This window comes from Delphinapterus leucas, chromosome 16, assembly GCF_059928025.1.
Source record: "Delphinapterus leucas isolate spDelLeu-1000000601 "Yukka" chromosome 16, BTC_Dleu_Yukka2, whole genome shotgun sequence".
Classification (NCBI taxonomy): domain Eukaryota; kingdom Metazoa; phylum Chordata; class Mammalia; order Artiodactyla; family Monodontidae; genus Delphinapterus; species Delphinapterus leucas.
In genome coordinates this window covers 71,348,621-71,375,724 of record NC_143144.1, presented here as the reverse complement: position 1 = coordinate 71,375,724, position 27,104 = coordinate 71,348,621, and the positions used below count along the sequence as shown (strand labels likewise).

Genomic DNA, 27,104 nt, shown 5'->3' with positions numbered 1-27,104 from the left:
TTGTCCCTTCTGAGGCAACGTTTTTAGTGGTGTTGTGCTCTTTGCCCAGAGGAACGTTGCCTGGCTTGCTATCAAGGCAGGTAGGGAGGGTGGTGCTGCAGGGTCAGGGGTTAGATGGGCAGAGGGTGGAAAAGAAGCACAGGACCTGGTAGCCACTTCTCAATTCACAGCCTGCCATTGACTCTTGTTCTGCACATGCGTATCTGGTATGGAGACCTGGGCTGGGGAGCTACAGGAAGCTTGGAAAACCTGCACTTATTTATTTTCAACATTATGTGTTTCTAGGAAGGTGGTTCCTCAGAGGGGCTTAACCGGAATTCCACCCCAGTTACCTCTGCTGCCCTTCTGCCAGGAGACAGTGTAGTAGCCCTGCAAAAACCAAACAGGGATATTTCCAATCACTTTTTTGAAACTGTTCTACTAAAATTACAATGTGTATGTGTGTGGGAGTGTGTGTTTATGGAGGGTCTTCCATATCCATCTTATAGGAGAGATTTAGGTTTTATTTAGCAGCTAACATTTACCTTAGTATATGTACTTTATGGGATTATTTTGTGATCTTTACACCAGTCTTATGAAGTTGGTACTGTTATTAACCCCATTTTACAAACGAGGAAACTGAAGCACAGAGAAGTGAATTCAACTCTCTAAGGCCACGCAGCCTGTATATGGTAAAGCCAAGGGTGAGCCACGATTTGGAACTAAGATTTAAGCAAAGGAAATTTGTTTTTTAAAAAAATTTATTTATGTATTTATTTAGGCTGCATTGAGTCTTCGTTGTTGCGTGCGGGCTTCCTCTAGTTGCAGCGAGCGGGGGCTACTCTTCGTTGCAGTATGCGGGCTTCTCAATCCGGTGGCTTCTCTTGTTGTGGAGCACAGCCTCTAGGTGTGCGGGCTTCAGTAGTTGCAGTGCGTGGGCTCAGTAGTTGTGGCTCGTGGGCTGTAGAGCGCAGGCTCAGTAGTTGTGGCGCACGGGCTTAGTTGCTCCACGGCATGTGGGATCTTCCTCGACCAGGGATTGAACCCGTGACCCCTGCATTGGCAGGCAGATTCTCAACCACTGTGCCACCAGGGAAGACCCTAAGCAATGGGAAGTTAGAATCTGGTACGGGTGGGAAGGGCATGAAGGACACTGCTTTCTCTGGACCAGGAACCCAGGGCAAAAGGTACACAACCACCACCTGCAACCTGCCCAGGACATTCTAGCAGTTCAGAGGGAGTGTGAGGGCAGGGGCGAGAAATTCCAGGTTCCAGCAGCCACCAGGGTCCAGGCCAGACAAGGAGGCTGGGGGGCTAGGAGGCCTTTGTCCTCTAGCCCAGCTTCCTTGGAGCCCCAAGGAAGGGCTCTTGCCTGTGTGGGCCAGGGGGGCATTGAATCAGGCTGGGGGTAGCCTCCTGCCGGCTAGCTCCAAGGTCAAGGGGGTCGTGGTTTTAGATTGCCAGGGCGGATTTTGACCTCTTTCGCGTTGGAGGCCTGAACAGGATGAAGAGGCCCCGCTGGCACATCAGCCCAGTGGTGTGTCATTACTTCTGCCAACTGCTGGAAAGAAACAGGAAATCCGAACAGGACAGTGATTATGTTTTCTTTCCATACATTTTTAGTTTGTGTCCTTTTTGTCTAATACAAATAGCAAGTGAATAAGGACAAACCTAAATTTGCAGCCAAAACCGAAAGCATACCAGTCCCTCAGCAGTGTCTTCTCTTCATGGAATAACTCACTGCTCTTTTGTGTTGAGGAAAAGGGGAGGGTGTAAAGCAGGAATGAAAAATTTCCCAGAACCCCTCCACCGAGAGATAACCACTGTTATTTTCCAGCCTTCTTTTTTTTTTCTGTTAGACACAGTACTTCCCAAACTTCCAAAGTGAACTTGAGTGACCCCTGACAGCCTCTTGTTCAGAGACTGAAATGGTTTGTGCCAGCTGCTGTGGGACTTGCCATGCGGGGAGCCACCCAGCTGAACCTCTGCGCCGCCCACCCGCATAACTGAGTCTGAATGAAGCCACTCTTCTGGCAGATTGCATTTAAGGAATGTCCTAACTGAGCCCGGGGACAAAGGCCCCCTGGGCCCCAAAGCCTCTTTGTCTGGCCTGGACCCTGGTGGCTGCTAGAACCTGGGGTGCCTCGCTCCGGCCCTCCTGCGCCCCTTGAACTGCTGGAGTGCCCTGGGGGTCGAGTTCCTTTGGCCCTGGGTTCCTGGTCTCCAGGGGAACCTCCATGCCCCTCCCACTGCACCCTTGAGTAAGTTCTCCCACCGGAGTGCTGCCCAGGTGTGAGATATGTCCACTGCTGGGGGCTGTCTCTGGATGGTCCTTCCAGAGCTGTTAGCTGTGGGGACCTGAACTGTGGTCTGTCGCCCCTGGCCTGTCTTGTAATCCTTTTATTACAAGACAGTTCAGGAGGAGCCTTCCTTAGGCTGTGTGTGTGTGTGTGTGTGTGTGTGTGTGTGTGTGTGTGTGTGTGTAAGCCTTATGCTCAGCAGATGTTTTCCAAGCACTGACTTTAGAGCAAAGCACTGTTTAAGCACAGTGGGGGAAACCAAACCGGAAGATGTGGTCCCTACCTACACAGAGCCTTCAACTTAACTAGGGACCAAGGACTTGCGTTCATGGGACAAATAGAAAATAAAGACGGGAGAATCACCAAGTAATAGTCCCTGTGCTGTTGGACTGGATGGACAGGTGGTGCTTCTGGGCAGGCTGAGGCAGAGAGGAAGTGGCCCTTGGCAGGCGCCTGGCCTCTCTTCCTCGCTGTGCTTGGTTTGATGTCTTTGGTGGTTAGTATGTGAAATTTCTGAGGGGCCCTATCTGAGCGGCTCTGGTTCCAGTTGGCTTCATAGCTGGGGGTTGGAATTCTGCTCTTGGGGAGGTTTGTTCCATCTGAGAGGTCACCAGTGAGCAACTTGAGTTGTTTTTCCAGTAGTGCAAGCCACAGCAAAGCATCTGTCCCATCTCTTCAAGCCCGCACAGATGATCTGGGAATGCAGAGGGCGGCCTCTTCTTGGGGATGTGTTTTAAGTGATGAGACTCCAAGATAGGTGAGAAAAAGCAGATCTTGCAAAAATGATGACAAACTGACCTTGAAGGTCAGACTCAGCAGGGAGAAGCGCAGTCACAGCGCTGGTAAATGGAGCACAGCCCTCTCCCCCTCGCCATTTCTTGGAGATGGAAATAAAGAAAAACTCCTGGAGTATTTATCCTGGAGAAAGTTATTTACGTTTCTGGCTCAGTCTCCTGAGGTCCAGGCAGGCGGGATCAATGACAGCCCACCGGAGGAGTAGCCTGCAAATCTTTTGGGTGCGGATTACCAGTGATAAGAGTTCCCACTTGTTTAAGCAGGACAGGGAACTGAGTTCAGTGATGTGTAAACACAGAGACATCTTGGTTCTTGCCTTCCACACCCTCACTGTCCAGAAGGGAAACGATGTTAGGAGGAAAAAAAAGGTATTTTCAAATGTATCTGACTTGATATGACAAGCATGAACCTAGAAAGTTCTCCATGTGAAATCAGAATTGAGTTATATAGCAGCACTATGGAAACTTGTTTTTTAAGAGCTCATAAGTAATTTTATAAAGTAAAAAGACTTTTCATGAAGCAATCATTACACCTTTATCTCTGTGGTTCATCACCTTGGCTGCATAGTAGAATCACCTGGGAAGCTTTGAAAACTCCTGAGGACCAGACCACACTCAGAGCAATTACAGCAGGAGCTCTGGGGGTGGACCCAGGCATCAGGAATTTTTTTTAAGTCCCCAGTTGATTCCAATATGCAGCCTTTGTTGAGAAGCACCACTTTATCTTTTGTATGCATGGCCCTGAGTGGTCTTCCATTCGGTGTCCTGAAAGCAGGAGTGCCCTTGAAAGTCAGCAGGAGGGTGCCTTCAAAAGCATGAGAAACTGGGGTGAGGACACAGGAACCTGCTGTGTCTGTGCAGAAGCACCCAGCAGAGATCTCTTAATTTATGGAGACATATGGGCTTCCTCCAGCCGTAGGATGGAATACTGCACAGCAGTCAAAAGGAACAAACTTCTCATACATGTAACAACAATGGATGAATCTCAAATGCCTTATGTTCAGTAAAAGGAGCCAGACTCCAGAGGTTCTGCAGGGTGCCAGGGCCTGGGAGTGGAGAAGGGGTCACCTGCAGAAGGGCACAAAGGAACTTTTTGGGTGATGGAATTGTTCTGTATCTTGATTGTGGTGGTAGTTGCCACAGCTGAGTGTGTTGGTCAAAACACTAGATTTTTATGCAGTAAAAACAGAGGATGTTGCTGTATGTAAGTTATAGCCCAATTAAAAATTATTTTTGTTTAAAAAAACCCACTTCCTCATTGATGATGAAGGGACAAACAGAATGTGGTATATCCATACAAGGGAACATTATTCAGCCATAAGAAGGAATGAAATACCATACATGCTACAGCATGGATGAACCTTGAAATCATGGTGCATTGTGAAAGAAGCCAGGCTCAAAAGGCTACATATTATATGATTCCATTTACATGAAATATTCAGAATTGGCAAACCTACAGAGTCAGAAAGCAGATTTGTGGTTGCCACAAATCTGGGGGAGGAAAGAATGGAGAGCGACAACCTAATGAGTTTATGTTTCAGGTGATGAAAAAGTTCTGGAACTAGGTAGTGGTGGTGATGGTTGCATGGCATTGTAACACTGAGTTGTAAGCTTTAAAGTGGCTAAAGTGGTAAATTAATGTAAAGTTATGTGTGTCTTACCGCCATAAAAAAAGAAAGAAAGAAACCCACTTCCTATCAACCTGCCAGGCACATACCCATCGGTACATCGGGTACTTGGTAAAGGCTGACTTGGCATTTGGCATTTTTAGAGAAAGGGGGATTGGGCCTCCTAAAAGTGGGGGGAGGTCTCCTTTTAGGTGGAGTAAAGGGGCATGTTTTCCAAAAGCTCATTCTTGAGAACTTGACGGTTCTCTATGACCAGGATGAATCTACTGGCATTTTCTGCTCCTCATTGCAACCCACCTGATGCTGTTGCTTGTCACAGAAACTTTCACCAGCTTCATAACTTTGGTTGGTGCCCAGCAGTCGGGTTCATGCAAATAATATGCCCTGGGCTCAGTGTTCGGAACCCCGTTGGGGCAGGGAGGGGGATGCGTGTCTTTATACTTAAAAGAACAGGTCTGCTTAGTTTCACGTTTGGAAGGAAAATCACCCTCAATCATGGGTCTTCAGCAAACGCAGCTGAATAAATAAAACTGTGTGTGTAAAACAGCAGGGGAATCACGAGAAGCAGCTTTTTTGGCATGTTGGGAAGACATTTATGGTTGGGAACCTAGTGACCAAAAAGCAGGACTGCCTCAGGATGAGAAAAACTGGGGGAGGAGGTCATCTGGAGGCAGTGCTTTGCCGGGGCCGAGGGCGATGAATCGAGCAGTTGACCCGTCCAGCTCTGCGTGGGCCTTGCAAGTCCTGAACAAGAATCTTATTGATGATTTGTCAGTCCGTGAGCAGACAACTCTGAACTTTAACAGAGCCAGGATGGAAAGCCTGCACAAGGGCCTACAGTTTCCACGATGAACAGCACACTTATTTTTCCCTCCCTCCGCTGGAGGTTGAGGAAGAGACCAAAATGAGCAATGTGGGGGTGATGGGGGAAGGGAATTGGGACAAGTGCGTTCCAGAGCCTCAGTGAAATGGCCGCATTCCTCCCAGGGATGGCCCGTCCCTCCGAGCTCTAAGGGCTTTAAAATGTCACCAGGGTTGGCGCAAGTTGGGGCCATGCTTTTATTATTCCCAAGAGCCTGAGCTCTCGGTTTCCCCTGCTTTTCCAAAGTTTGCTTCGCGCCACTTGGCTTTGATGAAAGGCCTACGTGAATACCTGCTTGCGCTAACTGAAATCTATCCAGAGAGGAGCTTCATTTTTCCAGAAAAAGACAGTAGCTGCTTCACTTTATTTCTTTTCAGGTTACGAAAGTTTTCACAGGAACGCTGTCCTTTGGGCTAGCGGGGGAACCTGTAGCTGGACCCCAGGGGGTATGATGACAGGAGCATCACTGACCTCTGATGTGCTTAGCGCCTTGTCAGAGGCCCAAACCTACGAAGGCTGACCCTTGTCCAGAAAGGGCTCAGGCCTAGCCCAGAATACAGACCTGGCACAGACTGAGACAACTGAGAACAACTGACTTTGACAGTGAGGAATCTAGGGAAGAGCTGGCAAGAGAGCTGAGTGTCCTCGGTCATGGCTGCGGGCGGCTCTGTGGAGTCGGGGCCTGGACAGAGCTTGAAGGATGATGTGGATCCAGAGAGGAAGGGAAATGACCTCTGGGTTTCATGACTCCCTCTGCTTCCCGGTCCTGCGTTTCTTCAACCCTGGTGCGTACCCTTCACCTGACTCAGCTGTTTTAGAGGAAAAGGAGGGTATCTGCTTCCTCAGCACTCCCCCTCTTCCCATCTTTCCCATCGGCCTAGCCCGTCAGTTCCCCAGCAGCAGGGAGCACAGATGCCCAGTTAACTGCAGTGTCCTCAGGCCTGTGTGTCTGATGGTATTCCGCAGCTCTCAGCCACCCGTGGGCATCTTCTCTTACAGTCTCCACATCTAATGGCCCATGGCTGCTACCTGTCACGTGTCTCAAGTCCAACCCCTCCATCCCATCCCCTGCTACCTTGGGAAGCAGAGGCCATGATCCGGGTCAACCTCTCTGACTTCCCCAGGGCGGTCGGCAGACAGCAAGTACTTGGACTTGTTCACGGTTGGACTTGAACCCCAGTGCCGCTGTTAACGGCAGATGTGACAGAGTTAGGTTGTAATCCAGGCTCAAGAGCCCATTCCCCCCACTGTGCACTTGCAGAGTGCTTGGGAGAATTGGAGGTGGGGGGGTGCAGCGCCCTGCATGGCCCCAGCCGCTGTGATTGGGTGACACCCTCATCTTCCTCAGCTGAGCTAATGCAGTCGTCTCACTGGCCTCCTTGCCTCCCCTTCCTGTCCCCTGGTCCCCTTCCACCGTCCTCCCCACAGCTGGCAGAGCTAGCCTGCTTGAAGAGCAGCATAGCATGGCCTCCTCCACTGCATTGCCCAGAAGCCCTGCAGGATGAGGCACGAACTCCCTAGCAAAGCAAATTAAAGCCCTTATGATCTGCCCACAGGATCTAAGTCTGCAGTTCTGGCCGCAGAGCCCACTTTCTCTCCTTCATGGCCCACCCACCCTGCCCCCATGCTCTGAGTGCCCTGATACACAGAGCTACTCGTGGTTTCTCAGACACCCCGTGTGCTTTCAGCATCTGAGTCTTCTTCTGAGCATCATTCCCTTTTCCTGAAATGCCTCTGCCTCTTCCTGGTGAGCTCCTATTCATCCGCAATGGCCAGCTTATAAATTCATCTCCCTGATAACCCCGAAGTTTGTCTCTTTCCTCGGTGCATTCCTGATCCTTGGAGATGTCCCTGGATCACTTCTCTCCTGTGTATTCACTGGTGCCCTATTTCCAGGCATGGGGCTCCTGGAAGTGCAAGGGACCCCATCAGGTTCACCTTTGTCTCCCCAGAGCCAGGCATTGATGCTTTTCATCCTTTGGCTTGGTATGTATCTGCTCACATAAAAATAAACAAGGCTGTTTTTCAGGAATCAGGCAGCTTTTGGGAATAGCTGAGGATGTGGAAACAAGAGACACTTAAAGTTCTCGTGTTTTTTCTTTGTTAGCAGGAGTAGCAGCAGTAACAGCTCAGTGGAGTTCAGAAGGTCAGGAAAAATGCAGCTTGAGATCCTAGTTGTTTTGCAAGGCCCTTTCACTTTCCTTATCCACTGTAGCTGAGTTCAAGCCTCAGAGTCATTTATCCTTTGTTTTTCCCCAGTTTGACTTCTTTTTTTTTTTTTTCTAGTGTCTCATTTTAATTCACTTGTTTCTTTTTTTTTTTTTAATTGTATTTATTTATTTTTGGCTGCGTTGGGTCTTCGTTGCTGTGCAGGCTTTTCTCTAGTTGTGGCGTGCGGGGGCTACTCTTCGTTGCGGTGCGCGGGCTTCTCATTGCGGTGGCTTCTCTTGTTGCGGAGCACGGGCTCTAGGCACGTGGGCTTCAGTAGTTGTGGCACACGGGCTCAGTAGTTGTGGCTCGTGGACTCTAGAGCGCAGGCTCAGTAGTTGTGGCACACGGGCTTAGTTGCTCCGTGGCATGTGGGATCTTCCTCGACCAGGGCTCGAACCCGTGTCCCCTGCATTGGCAGGCGGATTCTTAACCACTGCGCCACCAGGGAAGTCCCCCCGTTTGACTTCTTTAAGCTCATTGCTTTCAGCCTGTTGAGTTTCTGCAGCCAACTGGAAACTCATGAATAACTGTTCAAAATCAAACAAAACCAAACAGAAAACAACCTAAGGCCTTACTCTACGAGGGCCTCTTCCCAGAAACCTTCCAGCCTTAAACCTATCGTCTCATATCAGCTGCGAGACTCTTGACTCTTTGGTGGTGCGCCCTGGTCTGTTAATCACTTCACCTGTGCTCGTCTTGTCCCGCCAACAAGCTTGCAAAAGGCAGGAGCCACGCCATCCAGGTCTCCTTTCCGGTTTCCCAGTAAGTTGAGGCTGAGGGCCCAGCTGAGTGCTGGGCACACTGTGGGGTCTCGCCGGATGCTGATTCGGTGGGCTCTGGGGGCTTTTGCTGGTGCTCTTTCAAAATTCACTGTGTTAAGAGTTTAATCAATTTTAAGTAAACTGGGCAGAAGCCACTGGCCTCTTGGAGATTCCCTGGGGTGTTCTTCTCAATACCCAAGGACGGGGCAGGAGACTCTGCTGTTGGTCCATGGCTCTTTCCCAAGCAGAACTACCTAATGTGGCTTCTTTCTTGCCTCTCCTTGGCTATCACTTAACCATCTGCTCATCTCTTCTCGGGCAGAGATGAGGGCATCTTCCGTCCTACCTCTAGGCACACGGGCCAACACGTACCACATGCAGCATTTGGGCCGCTGGCTATGTGAAGGTGTCTTTTACCTTCACTTGGCTTTCGACAAGCCAGAGGGGAAGTGACACGTAGACTTCTGTGGGACCCGTTTGATTCTTCATCCTTTACCAGGACACTGAAAAGGGAGAGAGGCGGTTTCTCTGCTGTTTCTCTCTGCAGGGGGAGAGCGCTCTGACCTACGACAGGCGGCACCCACTCATCTGAGCCAGCAGGCTGTTTGATCTGACAGTCACATGCGCTGGTACTGTTATCACTGCTCTCTTCCGAAATAAGCATCCTCATTCCCCGTTCCCTTCCTCCAACTCTCTCCCGGTCAGTGGCAATATTCATTCCAGGGAGTTTGGTTTTTCAGGAATGGAGTCAGAGGCTACTACCCCACTGAGAGCCAAGGGGGTGTTTGAACAGAAATAGGACACTGGGCTCTCCCTTAGAACCAGGGGAGTATAAGGGCTTCTATAGTGAGGGGGTTAGGGGATAGTCAGGGGCTCTGGTTCAGTTCTGGGGCGCCAGGCCTTTGGGGGATGCTGGAAGAAGGCCCTACATGGAGGCATCAGGTGGGGTGTTGCCAAGAGCTCAGCCTTGGAGTCAGGCAGCAAACCCAGCTCTCTGTCATGGGCCATGTGGGCCGTTATGGGTCTTCTCTGGGCCACCAGGTCCACATCTGCAAAATAGGCATAATGTTGCTTACCTCCTAGAGTTCTTGTGAGCTAGTAGGTACCTAATAACTTTATTCATTCATTTATTCATTATTTCCATAAACATTCATTCAACGCTTATAACAGCGTGAGGTGCCAAAGATGCAAGACAGGTGTGGTTCTGACTCTCACTGAGCTAACAGACTAGACCAGGATGAGAAAGACAAAAATACACATTAAAAATGAGCAAATAAATAAAACTGTTATTCATTGTTGATATTGTTCATTTTAAAATCTTATTTAAAAAATACTGTGTATTCAAAAAATATTGTATATTCATATTGCTAGTAAGTTGTGATTAGGGCTATGAAAGCAGGAGATAGATGCCGAGTTAGAAAATGATAAGAAATATCTAGTATGGAGAAGGTGGTCAGGGAGGGCTGCTCTGAGGAGGTGACCTTCCTTTCCTTCCTCTCCCTTACATGGTAGGGTAGGGAATGTTACAGTGCAAGGTTTTGGTTTGTCTCTGAAGAGGAGCTTAGAGACGAATGCTACTGGTGGAGAATAAGAAATAACTAATGATGTCACAGGATGGGAGGAGACGATGATGACAAAGCTCTTTGTGTGGTTAGCATAGCATTTCACAAGCATGGCTGTGAAGAGCTTCACAGATTTTGTCTTTTACACCAACCTTGTGAGATGGGCAGGGCCCACACAGTCTTCTCCACTTTACAGATGAGGGAATGAGCTTGGAGAGATGTGACCGCTCAGAGTTCCAGCAGCAGGTGGTGGAGGGCGGCTCTGGGCGTCTTGGCTGCTGTCTTGGAAGGAGGGCCCTCAGTTGTGGCCCCTAGCATTACATTTAGACCCATGCTTCTCAGTGTTGGCTGCATATTGGAATCACCTGAGGAGGTTTAAGACCTAATAACTCCTGGGTCTCACTCCCAGAGATCCTGATGTCATCAGTCTGGGTGCGGCTTAGACATTAGGAGTTTTAAAATCTCTCCAGGTGATTCCAATGCAGCCAGGGTTGGAAAGCATTGTTTAGACCCTCAAGGAGCTGCTGCCATTAACGAGCACGTTCTGGAGAGCCAGCTGGGCAGGGAGCGCCAAGGTGAGGACCCCGGCAGGGAATGCCGCATCCTGTTCTTAATAGAGATTTAGGTCATTAACAATAATAACAACAACAGTAATGGGGAAGGCCCTGCACCTAGACTGTTGCCCGCTGCACTGATGTTTCTGCAATGTACTTCCAGCTAGAAATTGGCCAGTGCTTCTATAACAGTGGCCCTTGAGAGAGGCGTATTTGACAACTAGATCCGAGGCACCACAGCCCTTAACCAGCTTGGGAGTGACGCTGGCCTAGTGGCAATTGAAGTGGCTCAGTCACTGAAGAATCTCAGGGAAAGGTTTCGTTTGTCCAAGTGTGGCTTTTGATAGGTTGTCCATACTCCTGCGGGGACAGAGTAATCACTGTTTCATCTCCCTGAAGTGACTCTGTGTTTCCCCATCCTTGGGGAAAGGATTAACAACTGGGTCAACCACAGCATTTCTTTTGACGGTTGCGGGTCTGATCTGTGTTCAAGTTCCCCAGACACTGAGCTGCTTTGATTGACCTTTATTAGGGATAAAATCCTGTTTCCAGATTCTCACAGCCTGATAGACTTGATTGGACCACCTTGGCCACTGTCACTCCAGCAAATGGTAGCCCCGCAGCTTTGGCCGAGGTTGTCCATCTCGAAGCCAAGGGCCTGTTTGCCTCTCCCCAGCGACGCTGGCACTGGGAATTGCACCTATTGGCTGGGCCCCCCATGTGCTGCCTGGCCTCACCCTGGACCCCTCCCCTCAAGACCGGAGGGTCCGTCATGGGATGTTGTGGGATTGGAGGTGTGTCTGAGCTGGGCCTTTGGAGAGAAGGCAGCTGCTATAAGGGATTCTTCTGTTTTCTGTCTCTAGCCCTAGAGCAGTTGCTGACAGAGCTGGATGACTTCCTCAGGATTCTTGACCAAGAGAACCTGAGCAGCACAGCTGTGGTGAAGAAGAGTGGCCTGGCCGAGCTCCTCCGGCTTTACACCAAAAGCAGCAGTGAGTGTGGCCGGGGCCTTAGTAAAGAGGTCCCCGTGGAAGCAGGACGATGGTTGTTCGTGTGTTACAGCTGCCATAATGACACCCCACAGACTGGGTTGAACAACAGAAATGCACTTTGTCACAGTTCTGGAGGCTAAAAATCAGGATTGGTTCCTTCTGAGGCCTCTCTCCTTGGCATGTAAATGGTCCCCTTCTCCCTGGGTCTTTACACCATCTTTCCTCTGTGTGAATGGCGGTGTCCAAATTTCCTCTTCCTATAAGGACACCATTCATACTGGATCAGGGCCCGCCCCAGTGGCCTCATTTAATGTTAATTATGTCTTTAAAGACACTTTCTCCAAATACAGTCACATTCTGAGGTATTCAGGGTTAGGACTTAATTCATGCATTTTGAGGGGGACATAGTTCAGCCCGTAACTATAGTGCAAGAGTGACGGGACGTGTATGGCAGCCCCAGGAGTTTCTGAACACTCAACACAGTAGCCCACGAAGAGCACTTTTCCTTATGGTTGAAAGTAGAGAAGGGATAATAAACTGGTATAATCATAGCTAATGCTTAATTGAGCACGTCCCGCCTGCACATGTATTGCTCGGGCTTCATCTTCAAGACACCCCTGTGGGGTTGGTGCTGTTATTACAGATGAGGAGACTCAGGCCTGGAGAGTGTAAATAACTTGCCCAGTGTCATACAGCCCAAGGGAAAACAGGAAAACATTGTTTTAAGACTTTGTAAATCACAGAACTGTGAGTTCATTGGTTTTCTATCTTCTTAATTGAGCTAGATTTTGTATCCAGTCGAGTACCCAGATCTTCAGGAGTCAGTTCAGTGAGTTTGTTTGTTTTTTTTGGGGTGTTTTTTTTTTTTTTTTTTTTTGCAGTACGCGGGCCTCTCGCCGTTGTGGCCTCTCCCGTTGCGGAGCACAGGCTCCGGACGCGCAGGCCCAGCGGCCATGGCTCACGGGCCCAGCCGCTCCGCGGCATGTGGGATCCTCCTGGACCAGGGCACGAACCCGCGTCCCCTGCATCGGCAGGCAGACTCTCAACCCCTGCGCCACCAGGGAAGCCCAGTTCAGTGAGTTTTGACAGCTGTATGCACCTGTGCACCCACCACCCAAACTAAGATGTAGAACATCTCTATCATCTCAGAAAATTCGCTCTTGCCCCTTCCCAGGGCAAGAATTCCTCCCTAGCCCCACCCCAAGGCAACCATTTTTCAGATTTCTACCACCATTGATTAGCGTTGCCCGTTCTGGAGCTTCCTGTAAATGGAATTGGGTGGTTTGTGCCTTGGGTCTGGCCCCTGTCACTCCATGCTGTGGACTGTATCAATAGTTCCTTTTATAGCTGAATGGTATTCCCTTCTGCGAATATACTGCAATCTGCTCATCCATTCACTGTTGATGGACATTTGGGTTGTTTGCAGATTTGCGCTAATATGAATAATAAAGCTGCTTTGAACAGCCTTGTACAAGTCTTCAGTGGACATACGGTTTCATTTCTAGCACAGGTGTGTTTTTTTTTTTAAAGAAACACCTTCTTGTGAAGTCGTAACAGTTTAGTCGAGTTTATTTTTATATCGGATGTTTGAGAATTGAAAGTGATATTTTGGGGACAGTAAGGGGACAGTAAGAGGACATCTAATCCATCTGTCTCACGGTAGGAATAGCCCAGATCCTTGCCAGGGAGGGAAGTGCACCTTCTTTGGCCATCACAGTCAGGGACTCCTCCCTGACATCCAGCCTGCGTCCACTGGGCTACGTTTCAAAGTCCCTTTTCCCTTTTTTTTTGTTCCCTGTGGAATTAGTTCCTATTGTCTGAATATCAGAGAAGTCATAAAGCTGAAGCATGTTGCTATATGCCCGGCAGCCTTCTCTTCTGTCGGCATAATCTGGCTCCCTTAGCCTTTCATCAGAGCGGTTTTACGGCAGCCCCTTCATTGCCTTTGAGCTCTACAGGCTCCTCCTAGCTTTGTAGTGAGCATCTGCTGACCTGCCTTGAGTGCTGGTCAGTAGCACATCAAAGGTGGGATGAGCAGATGGGAAATCCCCATTACAAAGCAGGTAAGTTACAGAGGGATGAATCACTCCACAGAAGGACTCATCAGTGGAATTCTTTAAAGAGCACACTCCCAGGCCATTTAGATGTGCTCCAACCTGAGAATGTTTAATGATAAAGAACACCTTTGTTGGGAATTGAGAAACGCCCCTGTGACGGCGTCTGACCTCTGGTTCTTGGTTCTCACCACTCCATCAGAGCTCCCGGTGTGGGGTCCCCTTTGTGGTCTAGTGTGGCTTCCTGTAGGGTGACCTCTGTTTCACCTTTGATGTGTGTATGTTCTGCTCTCATAAAGTCAGACCTTCCCCACCCTTGGTCTCTGCAGCTTGTAGGGTTGCAGGAGCTGCTGAGAGCAGGTCGGGGGCCCCCGGTGTGAATTGCCCCCAGAGCACACCCAGACCACCGATAAAATGCGCATAGCCGTACCAAGGCCTTTGGCTGTCACTTCTGTTCTCCAGGTCAGTGCTCACGGATGAATAGCCACTGTTTGCAAACTTCCCCTCTGGTCCTCTTTGCACCCTCTCGGATGGCAGCTCACACTTTCTGTGCTCTTACCATTTCCCAGCCCGGTGCTTAATGAATGAAATGACTTGGATTATGTCATCTAACCCCGTCCCAAGGCAATGAGGGAGTTGCTGTCCCCATCTTACCAACAAGGGAACTGAGGTTTGGAAAGTTACTTTAGGCACATGGCCATGCGTGGCAGAGCCCAGGCTTGGGCCTGGGCCAGCAGACCTAACCATTACGCTCCCCTCCTCTCTCCACGGTCCAGATGAGTCTGTACCAGGTTAATTATGCTGCACGGGATAGAACCCAAAGCCCCTTAAATTGAACGCGTTGGTCGTTTTCTCTCAGCTTCCCATGCCTGCCTCACTGTGTATCTTCCAGAAAATTAACTCAGCCTGATGGGACTTATAGGTGGAGGCAGGATGATCATTTCAAGATAGGCTGTGGTCTCCACTGGCTGAGCTGTTGTTTACTTCAACACATTTGGGGCAGAGCATGAGTGTGTGTGTGTGTGTGTGTGTGTGTGTGTGTGTGTGTGTTTGCACTTTTCAAATGGAATTTTCTATTTTCTGATATTCAGTGTATTACTGAATTTTCCACTCTCTTTGCCTTTTGTCTAGGTGGTAAGGTCAAGACATGGATTGAGGTCTGTTTATTGGGGGCCCGATATTTTTTCCTGTCTTAACCTTGTGGGCCCCCCAGTACCCTGCTCAGAGACTCTGGGGACATTTCAGGGCTGTCCCTGTGATGGGAAATGCTTCAAAAGTTCAGTCTATGCAGCTGTAGTAAGAGGATCCGGGCCCCTCCTCCCTACCCCTTGCCACCACCCTCTTCAGACAAGGGTCGTTCCCCCAGGATCCACACACTTGCTCAAAGCACGATGAGCTCTCCTTTCCACCGTACCTGTAGCTGCTGTCATTTCCCACATACCTGTGCGACTACCCCATCTGGGTCTGCCCCCTCTCCCTCTCCCTCCCCTGCCCCCGATCTGGTGAGTTCACAACGGCAGAGACAATGTCTGTTTTGTTCTCTGCTGTATGCCCAGCACCTAGTACAGGGCTGGTGCTCAGTGCACTTCTGAAAATGAATGAGACAATGATGGAAATTCTCCAACCCGAGGCTGCTGCCTCCCAGACCTGGGACAGCTCATCAGGCTTCTCTTTCCAGGGCCAAGTTCACAGGATTGCAGATGGTCCTGGGAGCCTCTTACTTACCAACTGGATGGTAGTGGATTAGCAACACTGAGAATCAACACCTAGTCAAGTATGGCCTGCAGAGTGTCCAAGGAGGGAGACGCAGCCTCGTGACACGGCCAGTGCCAGCTTTCTCTGCAATTTACAAATCACCATCTTGGGGGGGAAGCACCTGCTCAGAGTCTAACAAAACAATAACAATATCTTGCCTTTTCTTTTGTATGGGAGTGTGGGCTTAGTTAACAGTATGAAAAAAGAAAAGAATGTGAAATGAACGTCAAACACTATTTACATTCCTTCACTTCCTTTTTTGATCTTTATCGGTGTCATCGGGATATTTTCATGTAGCTGCGGTTTGCCTCTGTATTCTGCTTTGCATTATTTTTACATTTAGAATTGCTGCCTGTGCACATTTCCCTATGTTGACAGTTCGCATACTTTTTCTTTCTTTCTTTCTTTTTTTTGCTTTTCTGAAACATGATCCTTTAACTGTAATTTTTGGATATCTTTGTAAACAGCAGACATAGAGCTACTTTGTTATTTTTCACAGGTGGGTAGTGTCCATCGATGGATGAACAATAATGTTCAACCAGCCCCCTATTAGTGGGCATTTAAGTTTTGTTCTTTAAAAAAAAAAAAAAAGAACTCATAATATTGCAGTAAACACCCTCAAATAAAATTTTGTTTACATGCTGGAGTTTATCTTCAAGATAGATTTCTGGCAGCGGAAATGTTGGGTTACAGAATATGAACACTTAAAATTAAATTATCCTCCAAGATCACTTCCAAAATGGTTGTGCCGGTAATCCATTTACTCTTAAAGGTGACCTGCTGTTACCTAAGTTGATGTGCCATGGTTTCTTTCACCATTTTCCTATTATTGAGCGTTTGAGTTATCTCCCATGTTTTAGGCTGTCTTTTTTTTTTTTTGCGGTATGCGGGCCTCTCACTATTGTGGCCTCTCCCGCCGCGGAGCACAGGCTCCGGACGCACAGGCTCAGCGGCCATGGCTCACGGGCCCAGCCGCTCCGCGGCATGTGGGATCCTCCCGGACCAGGGCACGAACCCGCGTCCCCTGCATCGGCAGGCGGACTCTCAACCACTGCGCCACCAGGGAAGCCCTAGGCTGTCATTTTTAATCTTTGTTAGTTACAAGGTTACCTTACTTTTTCAAATTCCCTAACGTTTGAGTTTTGTACATTTGAAAATTTCGGTTAGGTAGAACTAGGCAATATTTCATCACAATTATTTTCCATACTATGCAGGCAAGAGAACCAAGGCACACGGGTTAGCTGTTTTGCTCAGAATTACTGTTAATGGCAGAGCTTGGCCGAGGCCCCCCGCCCCCCATCCCCTACCCTGTCTCCTGCTTCCCCCTGCAGAGTGCTTGAATCCTGTGTCATGCTCTGGAGGAGGTACAGACCCAGCCCCTCAGTGGAGGTATGCAAGTTGTGGATAACTACGTTTAGACCTTGTAGTTCCCTCCGATAAGCTGCTGCAGCCCTTGGTATAGGGGTCACGTTGCTGACTGGTTCTGGCAGGGCTGGGCACCAGGGTGGCAATCCCACGGGCTGATGGAGGACGATCCATCCAGCCGTATCCTCCTCCTGTTCCTCTGGGTTCTCAGGGCTCTGTTGGCACAGGTCTGCCGGCTGGAGTCTAGGCGGTCTGTGGTGTGGAACTGGCTGGCGCTGAACTGCCTCCTTCGCCAGGGGTTTGAATTGGGCTCCTTGGCTCTGTAGCACCATCTCCAGCCACTGGAATTTATCAGCCGCAAGTTTCTAGGAAATGCAAATTAAGAGGCACAAAGAAATGCAGGAGGATTTCTAGGAGGAGAAACACTCAGATCAGTCTCCTCTGCAGGCTTCTGAAGAAAGGGTCCAAGCCTTTCTCTGCCTAGACATGCACGGGGAAGGTGACAGCCTGTACAGAAATGTTTTTAAAGGAGGGGAAGGGCTGTGCACTGCAGGTAGAGCAGGTAGCTGCTGGTCCTGCAGGTCCAAATCCCAGCACACTCCCCACTCCAAACCCAGAGCTCAGGCCCCCACAGTGGCACCTCACCTAGAGGCCTGGGAGCTAAACTTCCAGGTCCTGAATATGACCTATCTTATATAGACCTCACTCTGATTAGCCCATGAATGTAATTCAGACTAGGGTGAGAATGACTGATAGGAAATGTTTTACAATTTAAACAAAATGCTAGGAAACCCAGAGAAATCTCTGCTTGGTGGAATATGAGGCAGATCTTTAAGGTATGGGTGCTTTTCCACTTAAGCCTTTTATTCCCAAAGCTATCCTTCTGTACCCCCCCCTTCCCTTCCCTCCCCTCCCCTCCCTCCAGGCTAGAAAACTAACAGTCAGCAATTTGGTATTTCTTTTTTTGGAAATCTGTCAGCTCTTTCTACAATGGACTCTTTCAATCAACTCAAAATGTTGTATGCTTTTACTGGAATCCAGGCTGATGACAATGTCTCTGAGGGGTGGAGGGGACATCCTTTCTCTCTAGAGGCCCTTTCCCTTCATGAAATCACATGAAGCCTGTGTCTTCCATCCTCCTTCTGCAGGTTCTGATGAGGAGTACATTTATATGAACAAAGTGACGGTCCACAAGCAACAGGATGCCGAGCCCCAAGACAAAGGTACGCGTCTACCGCTGATGGAGTGGCCAGCTCCCAGGAAGGGGGCCAGTATAAGCCTTGGTCCCGTCCCACCCCTCCTTCCTCCCAGCCAGGACCACAGACAGGCCTGGTGGGGTTATTTTTGGAAGTCGCATTTTGGTTGATGCTATTTGGGGTTGATGTATTTTGGGATGTCTCATCAGGCCACCTCCTTGCCTCTTAAAGGTCTCGTGTCCCCTTCGTGGATAAGGATTCAGTCCCTAAAATCTCTCAGCGTTTGCCAGCATCGTCCCAGGAACAGGAAGTTATAATTCAGATGCTCTAAGAAAGCAGCTGTATAGGTGCTGATCCCACAGCCCCAGCTTTATGACTTTTGACAGAAGTCTGGATTTTATGAGTGTGTGTGTGTTGGGGGGGTGATGGCGAGGAGTCGGTGATGTCAACAGCTGCCTTAATATTCGATCGAAGGTTCTGTTCAAAGGTGATCGCTTGGCAGAACATCTTACCTTCCACTGGAAGGACAGGTGGTGTCTTCCATGGCGTCTCAATCTTCTCTGTTCTGCTCTCTGCTTTTGTCTGAAAACCCTCAGGAGTGGGTCCAGCAGGACCCCAGGGAGGCCCAGAGGTTTGCAGAGCTGCCTAGCTGCAGAGGAGAGGGGAGTAGAAGCCCCCGTCTCGCAGCTCTCAAGCCTGTGACTCAAAGGCAGAGGCTTCGCAAGAGGCGGGAACACAGCATCCCAAAACATTCAGTCCTGTTAAAGACTTGGCTTCAGGACATCAGCCAGCAAAGCCCCAGGGTCAGATCTGCCTGAACCTGTCTGTCCCCAGCTGGCTGGGCCACCTGCCGAAATGGTCAGGCTCAGAAGAGCCTTTGGTGCCTTTTCCTTAAAAGTGCACAGAGGGTTGGTGGCCAAGGTCCCCAGTGTGGCTTTCACCTCCTGCCCCACCACCAAGCGTGGGCTCAGCAGAAGTCCCCTGCACTAAAGCAGCCCCCGGGCCCTAGGTTGTTTGCCTTCCGGGGAAACCATGGGGTGGACAGAGGTAATCACAGGGTCCGTGCTGAGAGCAGCTCAATATAGTGACCACGGGCAGCTCCTCCACTCACTGAAGCTCTGTGGCCAGGGCATTTTGGACATGGGGCCGGTGGAGGAGAGGGTGCGGAACCTACCAGAAACCTCAAACCAGTTCCTCCTGAGGAAACTGCCCATGGCCGATCTACCCTATTCTTGGAGGAAAAACAACACTGGCTCCAGGGATCGCCTGCCTGGGTAATTAACACCTGCCCAAATAGAACTCGGGGCTCATGTGACCAGACATTCCTGGCTACTGAGACTCCACTGCAAGCCTGGGTGCCCCTCATCGAAGCCCTCTTCTGCTTGCTTCCCACAGCGCCCGAGGAGCAGAGCCCACTGACTAACGGCGAGCCCAGCCAGCACTCCTCGGCCCCTCAGAAGAGTCTTCCAGACCTCCCGCCACCCAAGATCGTAAGTGTGGGTCCGGGATCCCTCATTTCCCTGACTTGGGTCCCGTGAAGGTCCAATGCTTCTCGCAGGTGTCAGTCTACCAAGCGTCTGGCATTTTCGGAGCACCTGTTGTCTGTGGGGTCCGGGGCACCGGGAGGGACGGAGACAAGTAAGCGTGCTAGCAGGTGACATCATTTGCTCAGCGCAAAGAGGAACGGCAGTGTGAGATGAGGGTCCCTGTGTGTCCGAGGCTACGCCAGGCTCTTCACCAGCACCCCATGAGCGGGGCCTTGTACAGACATGGGCACCAGCTCAGGCCACAGTGACCTTTCAGAAATGTAAACCACATCACACCACTTCCTGCTTGAAACCCACCAAGAGCTCTCACTGGACTTGGGACAGAACATCCACATTCCTTCACGTGGCCCCAGGGCCTACACGGTCTGGCCCAGCTGCACCTCCAGCCTCATTGCATCTGCTCTTCACCAGCCTCCTTTCTGTTCCTGGGTTGTTCCCTGTGGTCAGTCCTGCCTCAGGGACTCTGCAGTCCCCGGGCCCTGGCCCCTCAAAGGCTGCCCCCTCCTCCTGTCTCAGACATTCTTAGACAGACTTTCCCTGACTTACCCATGTGAGGCATCCCACCTCGGTGCCTGCCCCCATTACTGCCTGCCACACCACCCAGTTACCCCTCCATGTTTATTATTTGCCTCCCAGAGTAGATGTAAGCTCCCTGGAACAGGGACTGTGTCTCGTTTACTGCTTCATGTCCTGTGTCTGCGCACAGTAGGCCACACGCATGTTTGTGGATGGATGGATTTATGGATTTATGGACTCCTACAGACTTGGGTTCAGATTCCAGCTCTGCCAGGTACTAGCTCCTTGACCTTGAGCAGGTTATTTAAGGTCTCTGGCCCTCTGTTTCCTGGTGTTTAAATGAAAGGAACGTACACCTAAGCTCCCCTTATTCAGGGGGCGTGGCAGACCACATTAGTATTCAGCGAGGTGAGTGGTAGTATTTACATCTTATGGGTGAAGAACCGAGAATCAGTGGGTTTATAATATCCCAGTGTCACACAGCCTTGAAGTGGCAGAACTTGAACCCAAGTTCTTTCCATGCTAGGATCTGGCTGGGAAGGATTTCTGGGACCGTGGGACTGCACGGTCACTGAGCTCCCACCAAGCCATCCATCTCCGGATCCGTAGGCTCAGGTCACCACTGAGGGGGTCCCGTCCCCAGACTGGCCCCTTCACTCATGCCTTCCTGGGGGCAGTACGGTTCTTCCCGCTGCTCTCACAGCTGGTAGGGCAGGCCTGGAGTGTCTGGGCAGCATCCCACTGCAGGAGCCCCTGGAGCTGGGTGACAGCTTGGCAGGGACCCTTCCTCTCAGGCTGACTGGGACTTGATGGACTGAGCATTAGTCCCTGGGTACCCCAGTATGCTGATGCCGTGAGTGACTGCCATGCTCTGAGCCGCTGCCCACTCCGGGCACACAAACATGTCCTCCCACCACCTGCCAAAAATCAGAGGCTCAGGGAGTTAAAACAACTGGCCACGATCCCACCACTGGGAGGTAGCAGGCCCAGGATTTGTATGCAGTTTCTTGGTTTCTGGGCCACTCTGCGGCCTCCCGGACTTCAGCTCGGCTTCTTAGCCAAGTAAAGGTACAAGTCGTGTCCCTTTCTGCTGCAGGCTCCCCTCACTTCTGGCGCCGGGACTTGGGGAGGGGGCATGGCCTCTCAGCTCCCATCCAGTTGCTGCTGGTTTTAAGCAGACGGGAGGTGTTGTGGTTTTCGGGTTACGCCCCAAGCACCCCTTGCCGGGTGGGGGGAAGGAGAGGTGGCTGCTCTGAGCCAGGGCTGCAGCTTTCCTAGCCTGAGTTCATGTGTGATTCTGACCAGGGTGCCTTTGGCCTCTGCGCAGTGGGGTGCCACTGCCCGGCCCACGTGGGGCAGCTAGCTGCTTAGGGCTCCACACCAGACGGGAGGGGCGTTCACCTGGTGGAGCCTCTTAGCGGTGACTCGCTCTGGAAGCCCGTGTTTGACGAACGTGTTGGTGGACTGGGAACCCAGGGTCTGGGGCCGGGTCGTGGTCACAGAGTCCGGCAGCCCCGGGACTCTGGCTGGCTTTTTGTGCTCCCTTGCTAGCCTTCTGTGACCCTGGCACAGAGGCCCCAAGGGCTCGGGGGTGTGAGACGCAGGGCCTCCGATCAAGGCCAGGACTGTGGTCGTCCCCTGGAGCGGACTCCCGGCATCAGCTGTGTCTGTGGGCCATCGGGACCAGGAGAGGCTCGAGAGGAACCTATTGCGGCACTGGAAAGACACCACCACCCGAGACGTGTGGCCTTTCAGATGCGTGGTGACGGTTCCCGTGGACATACTCCAGGCCGTGGGGCAACTTCCAGCAGAGCGAGCGGCCTTGGCAGTCTCCGCTCCTTGTGGAATTTCTCTGCTGAGAAGGACCTTTCCTAGGTCCCTCCTAGTTCTGTCCCAGTCGCCCACCTCCACCCCAGGGCCTCCTGGATGTGGAGTGAGGAAGGGGGGGGTGCAGAACCCGGGGTCCTCCCTGCCTGCCCACACACGCCTGCTCCCCTCCAGCCTCCTCTCTGGTCAAGTCTGGCTGAAGACTTAGTCCAAGGCCCCCAGAGGAGCGGCGTCAGGGCGGAGCGGGGAACAGCTGTGTCTTCTGGCTCTCACAGGGAGGGGGAGAACCAGAACAGCAAGTAGTTTGGGAGGGAGGGAGCGTGGCAGCCTGAGCCTGGCTGGCCCTGTGACCTCGCTTCCTCGGCCAGAGAAAGCCGTGTCCCTTCGCACCCTGACCCAGGAGCTTCAGGGCACCACGGTGGCTTGTCCTCTTGCATGCCTGGCCCCGGGCTCTCTGGTGGCTGTAGCACAAGTTGGGTATCTGCCTGGGGTCCTCAGTGCCCAGGGCTGGGCCGGGAGCGTGGCCTCTGTCCCAGGCTCAGCCCGTCCAACACTGGAGGGGGCAGCCAGGGGTCTGGAGCAAATCTCGTGGGTGTGGCCAGTGACTCAGCAGCCGTGGCACTTCCAGGCCACGGTCCGCACAGCCAGGTGCGGCGGTTGCTTTCCGAGAGACAGACGTCTGCTGGCACCGTTGTGCTCCTGGCCTGGGCAGCCATCTCCGCCCACCTCCCCTCTGAGGCCTGACCACGCGTCGGGGCTGGACTTCTGCAGGCTGCTCTGCGGGGGCAGGGAAGGCCGTCACCATGGTTGGTCTGGGGAGCTCGGGCTGGATCCGCTAGCCCCCACCCCGGAAGCTTCCACAGTGCATTCTGGGGCAGGTTGCTCAGAACTGCAGGGATGCCCCAGGTCACCTGGGCCGCCCCGCATCTTCAGCTCTGTGTCTCATCTAAATCAGCACTGGCCAGGTACAGCCCCCTGACCAAATCCTGCACCACCTGCTTTTGTAAATAACATTTTGCTGGAATTCAGCCAAGCTTATTCATTTGTGTATTATTTATGGGTGCTTTTGCACTACAGTAGCAGGGTAGAAGAGCTGAGATCAGAGCCGCTGAATGGCCTGCAAATCCCTAAGTATTGACTGTTTGGCTCTGTACAGGTAAAGTTTGCCAGTCTCTGGCAAGTCACGCTGAGCAGGGTGGCTTTCTTCCCTGTCCCTTCCTGTGAACCCTCAGTTATTTCAGGTTCCGAAGTCACACATGTTCTGCTTCTTCGTTGAATGTGCACCATCTTCATCGTCATGATGATAACTTTCCTTTATTCTTAATTCCGGGAGTTTAGGATCTCCTGCTCCTCTGACCTCTGATAATAGGCCATCGCGCCTGTGTAATTATGTGACTCTCTTCTGAATTGTTGGAATCGTTTTGTCCTTTAATGTGACCCAGGCCCATATCTTTTGCCCTGGCCGCCTTGAGGACAGGGGCTGTCCTGTTCTTTAAGGCAGTTGAGCTTGCTATAAGCCAGGTCATGCCCAAATACTTCCTCTGTATCCTCCCAGAGTACGCCTGTTCTTCCCCCACCAAACATGCATACAGGCACCTTTTCTCCCTTTGATATTTTTATGTCTTATTTTGAAGGTTAGTGAACTAATATTTATTATTTAATAGTGCTGAGCACAGTTTAATCCTTACAGTGACCCCATGTGACGGGTACTTCTACTCTCCCCATTTTATAGCAAAGGAACTGAGGCCCAGAGAGGTCAAGTCAGTTGTCCAGAGTCACACAGCTTGATGTGCCAGTGTCAGGATTCGAACCCAGCCTCGAAGGTCAGATTCCTGCCCCGCTGCCCTATCTGCCTCTCTGTATAGATCCATTTACAGATGATTTCACAGTGAGAGGCTTGGGAGACTCTCAAGAAACACCCCCTGGTGCTCAACTCCTAGATGGGAGGGCAGGCCCCCTGGGGGGATAATGACCCAGCAGGAGTTCCCACAGGAGGGTTCAATCCCCTTCTGTCCTGTTCTAATCATGGGAATCCAGACCAGAGCCAGACCTTGGGTGCTCAGAGCTTCCCTCCGGATGGGATCCCCACGCCCTCACCAAGACAAGGGTTCCCACACCCCGTGATGGGGAGTGGGGCTTCTTGGAGGCTGCAGCTGGAGGCCCAGCCCACTCAGGAAGCCTGAGCCCCAGGACCCAAAAGCAGAGACCTTGTCGGGGCCCAGGTAAGGAGACATTTTCCCCTCAGACCCCAGGAAGCAGGCTCTCAGAGGCAGCCCTTTCTCTGGCTGACCAAGGGGCCAGGAATGGCCGAGAGGAGCAGAAACGTCTCTCCAGGCCAGGGGCAGCAAAGGCGAAGGATCGTCCACTAGCAGCTACCAGATGTGTCCACCATGTGCGAGGCCCTCGCCCCGGCGAGGAGCCCGGCCGGAGGTACCGCTCACAGCCGTCGCCCTTCCGCAGCCGGCCCGGAGCGCAGCTGGGCTGCTTAGGAAATGAGCAGATTATTCTGTTCCTTCCTGCACGCTGTGTGTCGCACCTGCTGGGGCTGCAGGCTGCTCAGAGCCCGCCTCTGGGACTTGGGTCAGCTCTCTCAGCGTCGGGCCAGATGGAGTTCGAAGGACGTGGTATGGGAGCCAGGTGGTGGCCTGGCCTCTGCTGACCCTCTTCATGTGGACCTGTCTCAGCTTGCCGGACAGCAATCCAGTAACCTGGCTCCTGCAGGGCGCCTGGGTTGTGGAGGCCCCCAGACAACGATGACAACAGCCTCCTCATACTGGATACGCACCAGGCCCTGTGGAAGCACCATCACGTTTTGTCTCCTTGAATCCTCGACAATTCCAGTACTATTCCTGTTTTATGAAGAGGGAAAGTGAGACCGAGAGAGGCTGTCACATACCCATGGTTAAATCTATGGACTCCTAAAGGCTGGATTCAAACCTAGTTCCATTCACTCCAGAGATCATAGAAATAGCTCTAGTCGCCAAGCCACAGAAGACTTGGCTCTGGGGAGCCTGGTTTTGTGCAGCAGCTGCAGGAGCATTACTCTGCCCCCCGGGGGAAGCTGGGAACCGACGCCCCCGTGGTCCCTGCTGAGTACTGTCCCACGGGGACGTGAGCCCACGCTGCCTGTTCTCCCACCATCGCCTGGGCCAGGACTAGGGAAGCTCTCTCTGTCATAGGTCCCCCAAAGAAGCTCATTTTCCCAGGCAAAGGTTTCTAGATTTCCCCACCTCCTGCCCCTCTTCCTGGTGGGGCAAGGAATCCCCAGCAGCCCAGGGGTCCGTCCGAGGTCAGGGCCCTGTGTCTCCTACGATCTCCCTGCACCCCCTTTACCTTAAGAGCCTCCTTTGTCTTCACTTGGCACCGCCCGAAGGTCCAGGCCTTGCCCCTCATGTGGAACACCCAGCGCAAGGACTTCTCAAAACCAGGACTGGGAATGCACTTCAGCTTTTGCCATTTCTGTTCTCATCACGAATATTCCCTTGGCCCTCTTCAGGGACTTCGTGATTCAGAAAGACATCAGAGACTTGTGTGGATGGACACTTACGTGTTCGTGACCTATATATAGTAATATTCATGCCACCATCCACCTCTCTTTCTCCCCTGCTATTGCTTATGAGATCACCTTCATAGTCTAGTGCCCATCTTACAGATGGAGTACTGGAGGAGAGAACGATTTTCATGCTCTGTTCTTCTCCACAGTTGCATATGTTTTTGTTTTTGTTTTTTGCGGTACGCGGGCCTCTCACTGTTGCGGCCTCTCCCGTTGCGGAGCACAGGCTCCGGATGCACAGGCTCAGCGGCCATGGCTCACGGGCCCAGCCGCTCCGTGGCATGTGGGATCTTCCCGGACCGGGGCATGAACCCGTGTCCCCTGCATCAGTAGGCAGACTCTCAACCACTGCGCCACCAGGGAAGCCCTGCATATGTTTTTTATTCTACTCAAATTATGCTCATTCACCCTTATGCCATGTAAGAAATGCTGGGTGGTCCTGTCCTCTGAGCATCCTTCCTTGGTCCTAAATGTTCATCACACCCTCCACGCTCCCATGGAGCTCTGACCTTGTCTATTAAAGCACTTGATAAGGAGCTGTGAGCACCTAGTTAAGACTTTCTCAGGACTGACTCCTGACCATCTGGATGTGTCCCTCAGCTAGTCCGTGGGAGCCATCCAGTATCTGCTGAGCAAGTGATTGAACTTGTTATGGGAGAAGTTTGGGAGTTAGAAGCCAGGTCCTCTTCCTCTGTGTACCCCTGATCAGCCCTTGTCTTTGTAGAAAGTGTATTCTATGCAGAAGCCATCATAGCTACCATGACAGCCTGACTCCATCTGGCCTTTCAAGTGTGTTATGTCATGTCATGATGTGTACAATGATATTGTGTGTGTGGTGGGCATCGGAGCCTCATTTTGCAGGGGGCGGGGGGAATGCTGAGGCTTGGTGAGGTTAAGCAATGCGCCCACAGCCCTCCAACTGGATGCAAACCAAACACTATGGATGGGGTGGCTGATGGGAGTCACGATAATCCCTGTTCTCTCTCTCGACTTGCTTGACGTCCAAGCTGGGCATTTTTTTCTTCTGGTTCCCTCTCCTTCCACCCAAAGGGTTAATTCCAAGTTGTTCCCAGTGTATCGTATCTGAAAATGTTTGTTTTATTTGTTCATACCACAGATTCCAGAACGGAAACAGCTCTCCACCCCAAAGATCGAGTCTCCAGAGGGTTACTATGAAGAGGCTGAACCATATGACACATCCCTCAATGGTACATCCTGGGGACGGGGCTTGGAGGGGGTCCAATCACTTCCTGCACGGATGCCAGTGCCAACTCCCCTGGTTGGGACCGGCACACTTACCCTGGCTAGAAACACAGGGCAGCCTGGGTGGCTCTTACTAGAGAGCATGGCCCGAATTGAGAACTGGCCACAGGGCATTTGGCCTCTGGTCTGCTGGGGAGCTGAGACCTACAGCAGACCCAACCCACCTGCAAGGAGGGGCTTGGGGTGGTCCACAAGGAGCTGGTTTACTGTGTCTGATGCTTTCTGTGGTCCTGCCTGGATGTTGCTTGATTCAGCACAGAAATGTGACAAAGAAGAGGTGTGTTGGCCGAGAGGCACAAGGCCCCGTAAGCAATGGAAATGTGGTCAGGCTGAGCCAGAGCCCAGTTCCCAGGTTCTTTCGCTGGACTAATAGTCACTGGGCTCC

The 27,104-nt window shown here is 51.6% G+C and overlaps 1 protein-coding gene across 5 annotated transcripts in view; it reads left to right on the top strand.

Annotated features, from left to right (window-relative positions):
* Positions 1-27,104, top strand: part of AFAP1L2 (actin filament associated protein 1 like 2) — a 99,187-nt gene that overhangs the window by 48,767 nt on the left and 23,316 nt on the right. For 4 of the 5 annotated variants that reach the window (XM_089898205.1, XM_022568699.3, XM_022568698.3 and 1 more), the window contains exons 1-4: positions 8,997-11,643; positions 17,966-18,040; positions 19,409-19,503; positions 26,574-26,664. In XM_089898205.1, the coding sequence (XP_089754331.1) occupies positions 11,370-11,643; positions 17,966-18,040; positions 19,409-19,503; positions 26,574-26,664 (535 nt within the window). In that variant the 5' untranslated portion in view covers positions 8,997-11,369. Of the gene's footprint in view, positions 1-8,996; positions 11,644-17,965; positions 18,041-19,408; positions 19,504-26,573; positions 26,665-27,104 lie in introns of those variants that run through there. The other variant, XM_089898204.1, reaches the window with a different exon arrangement.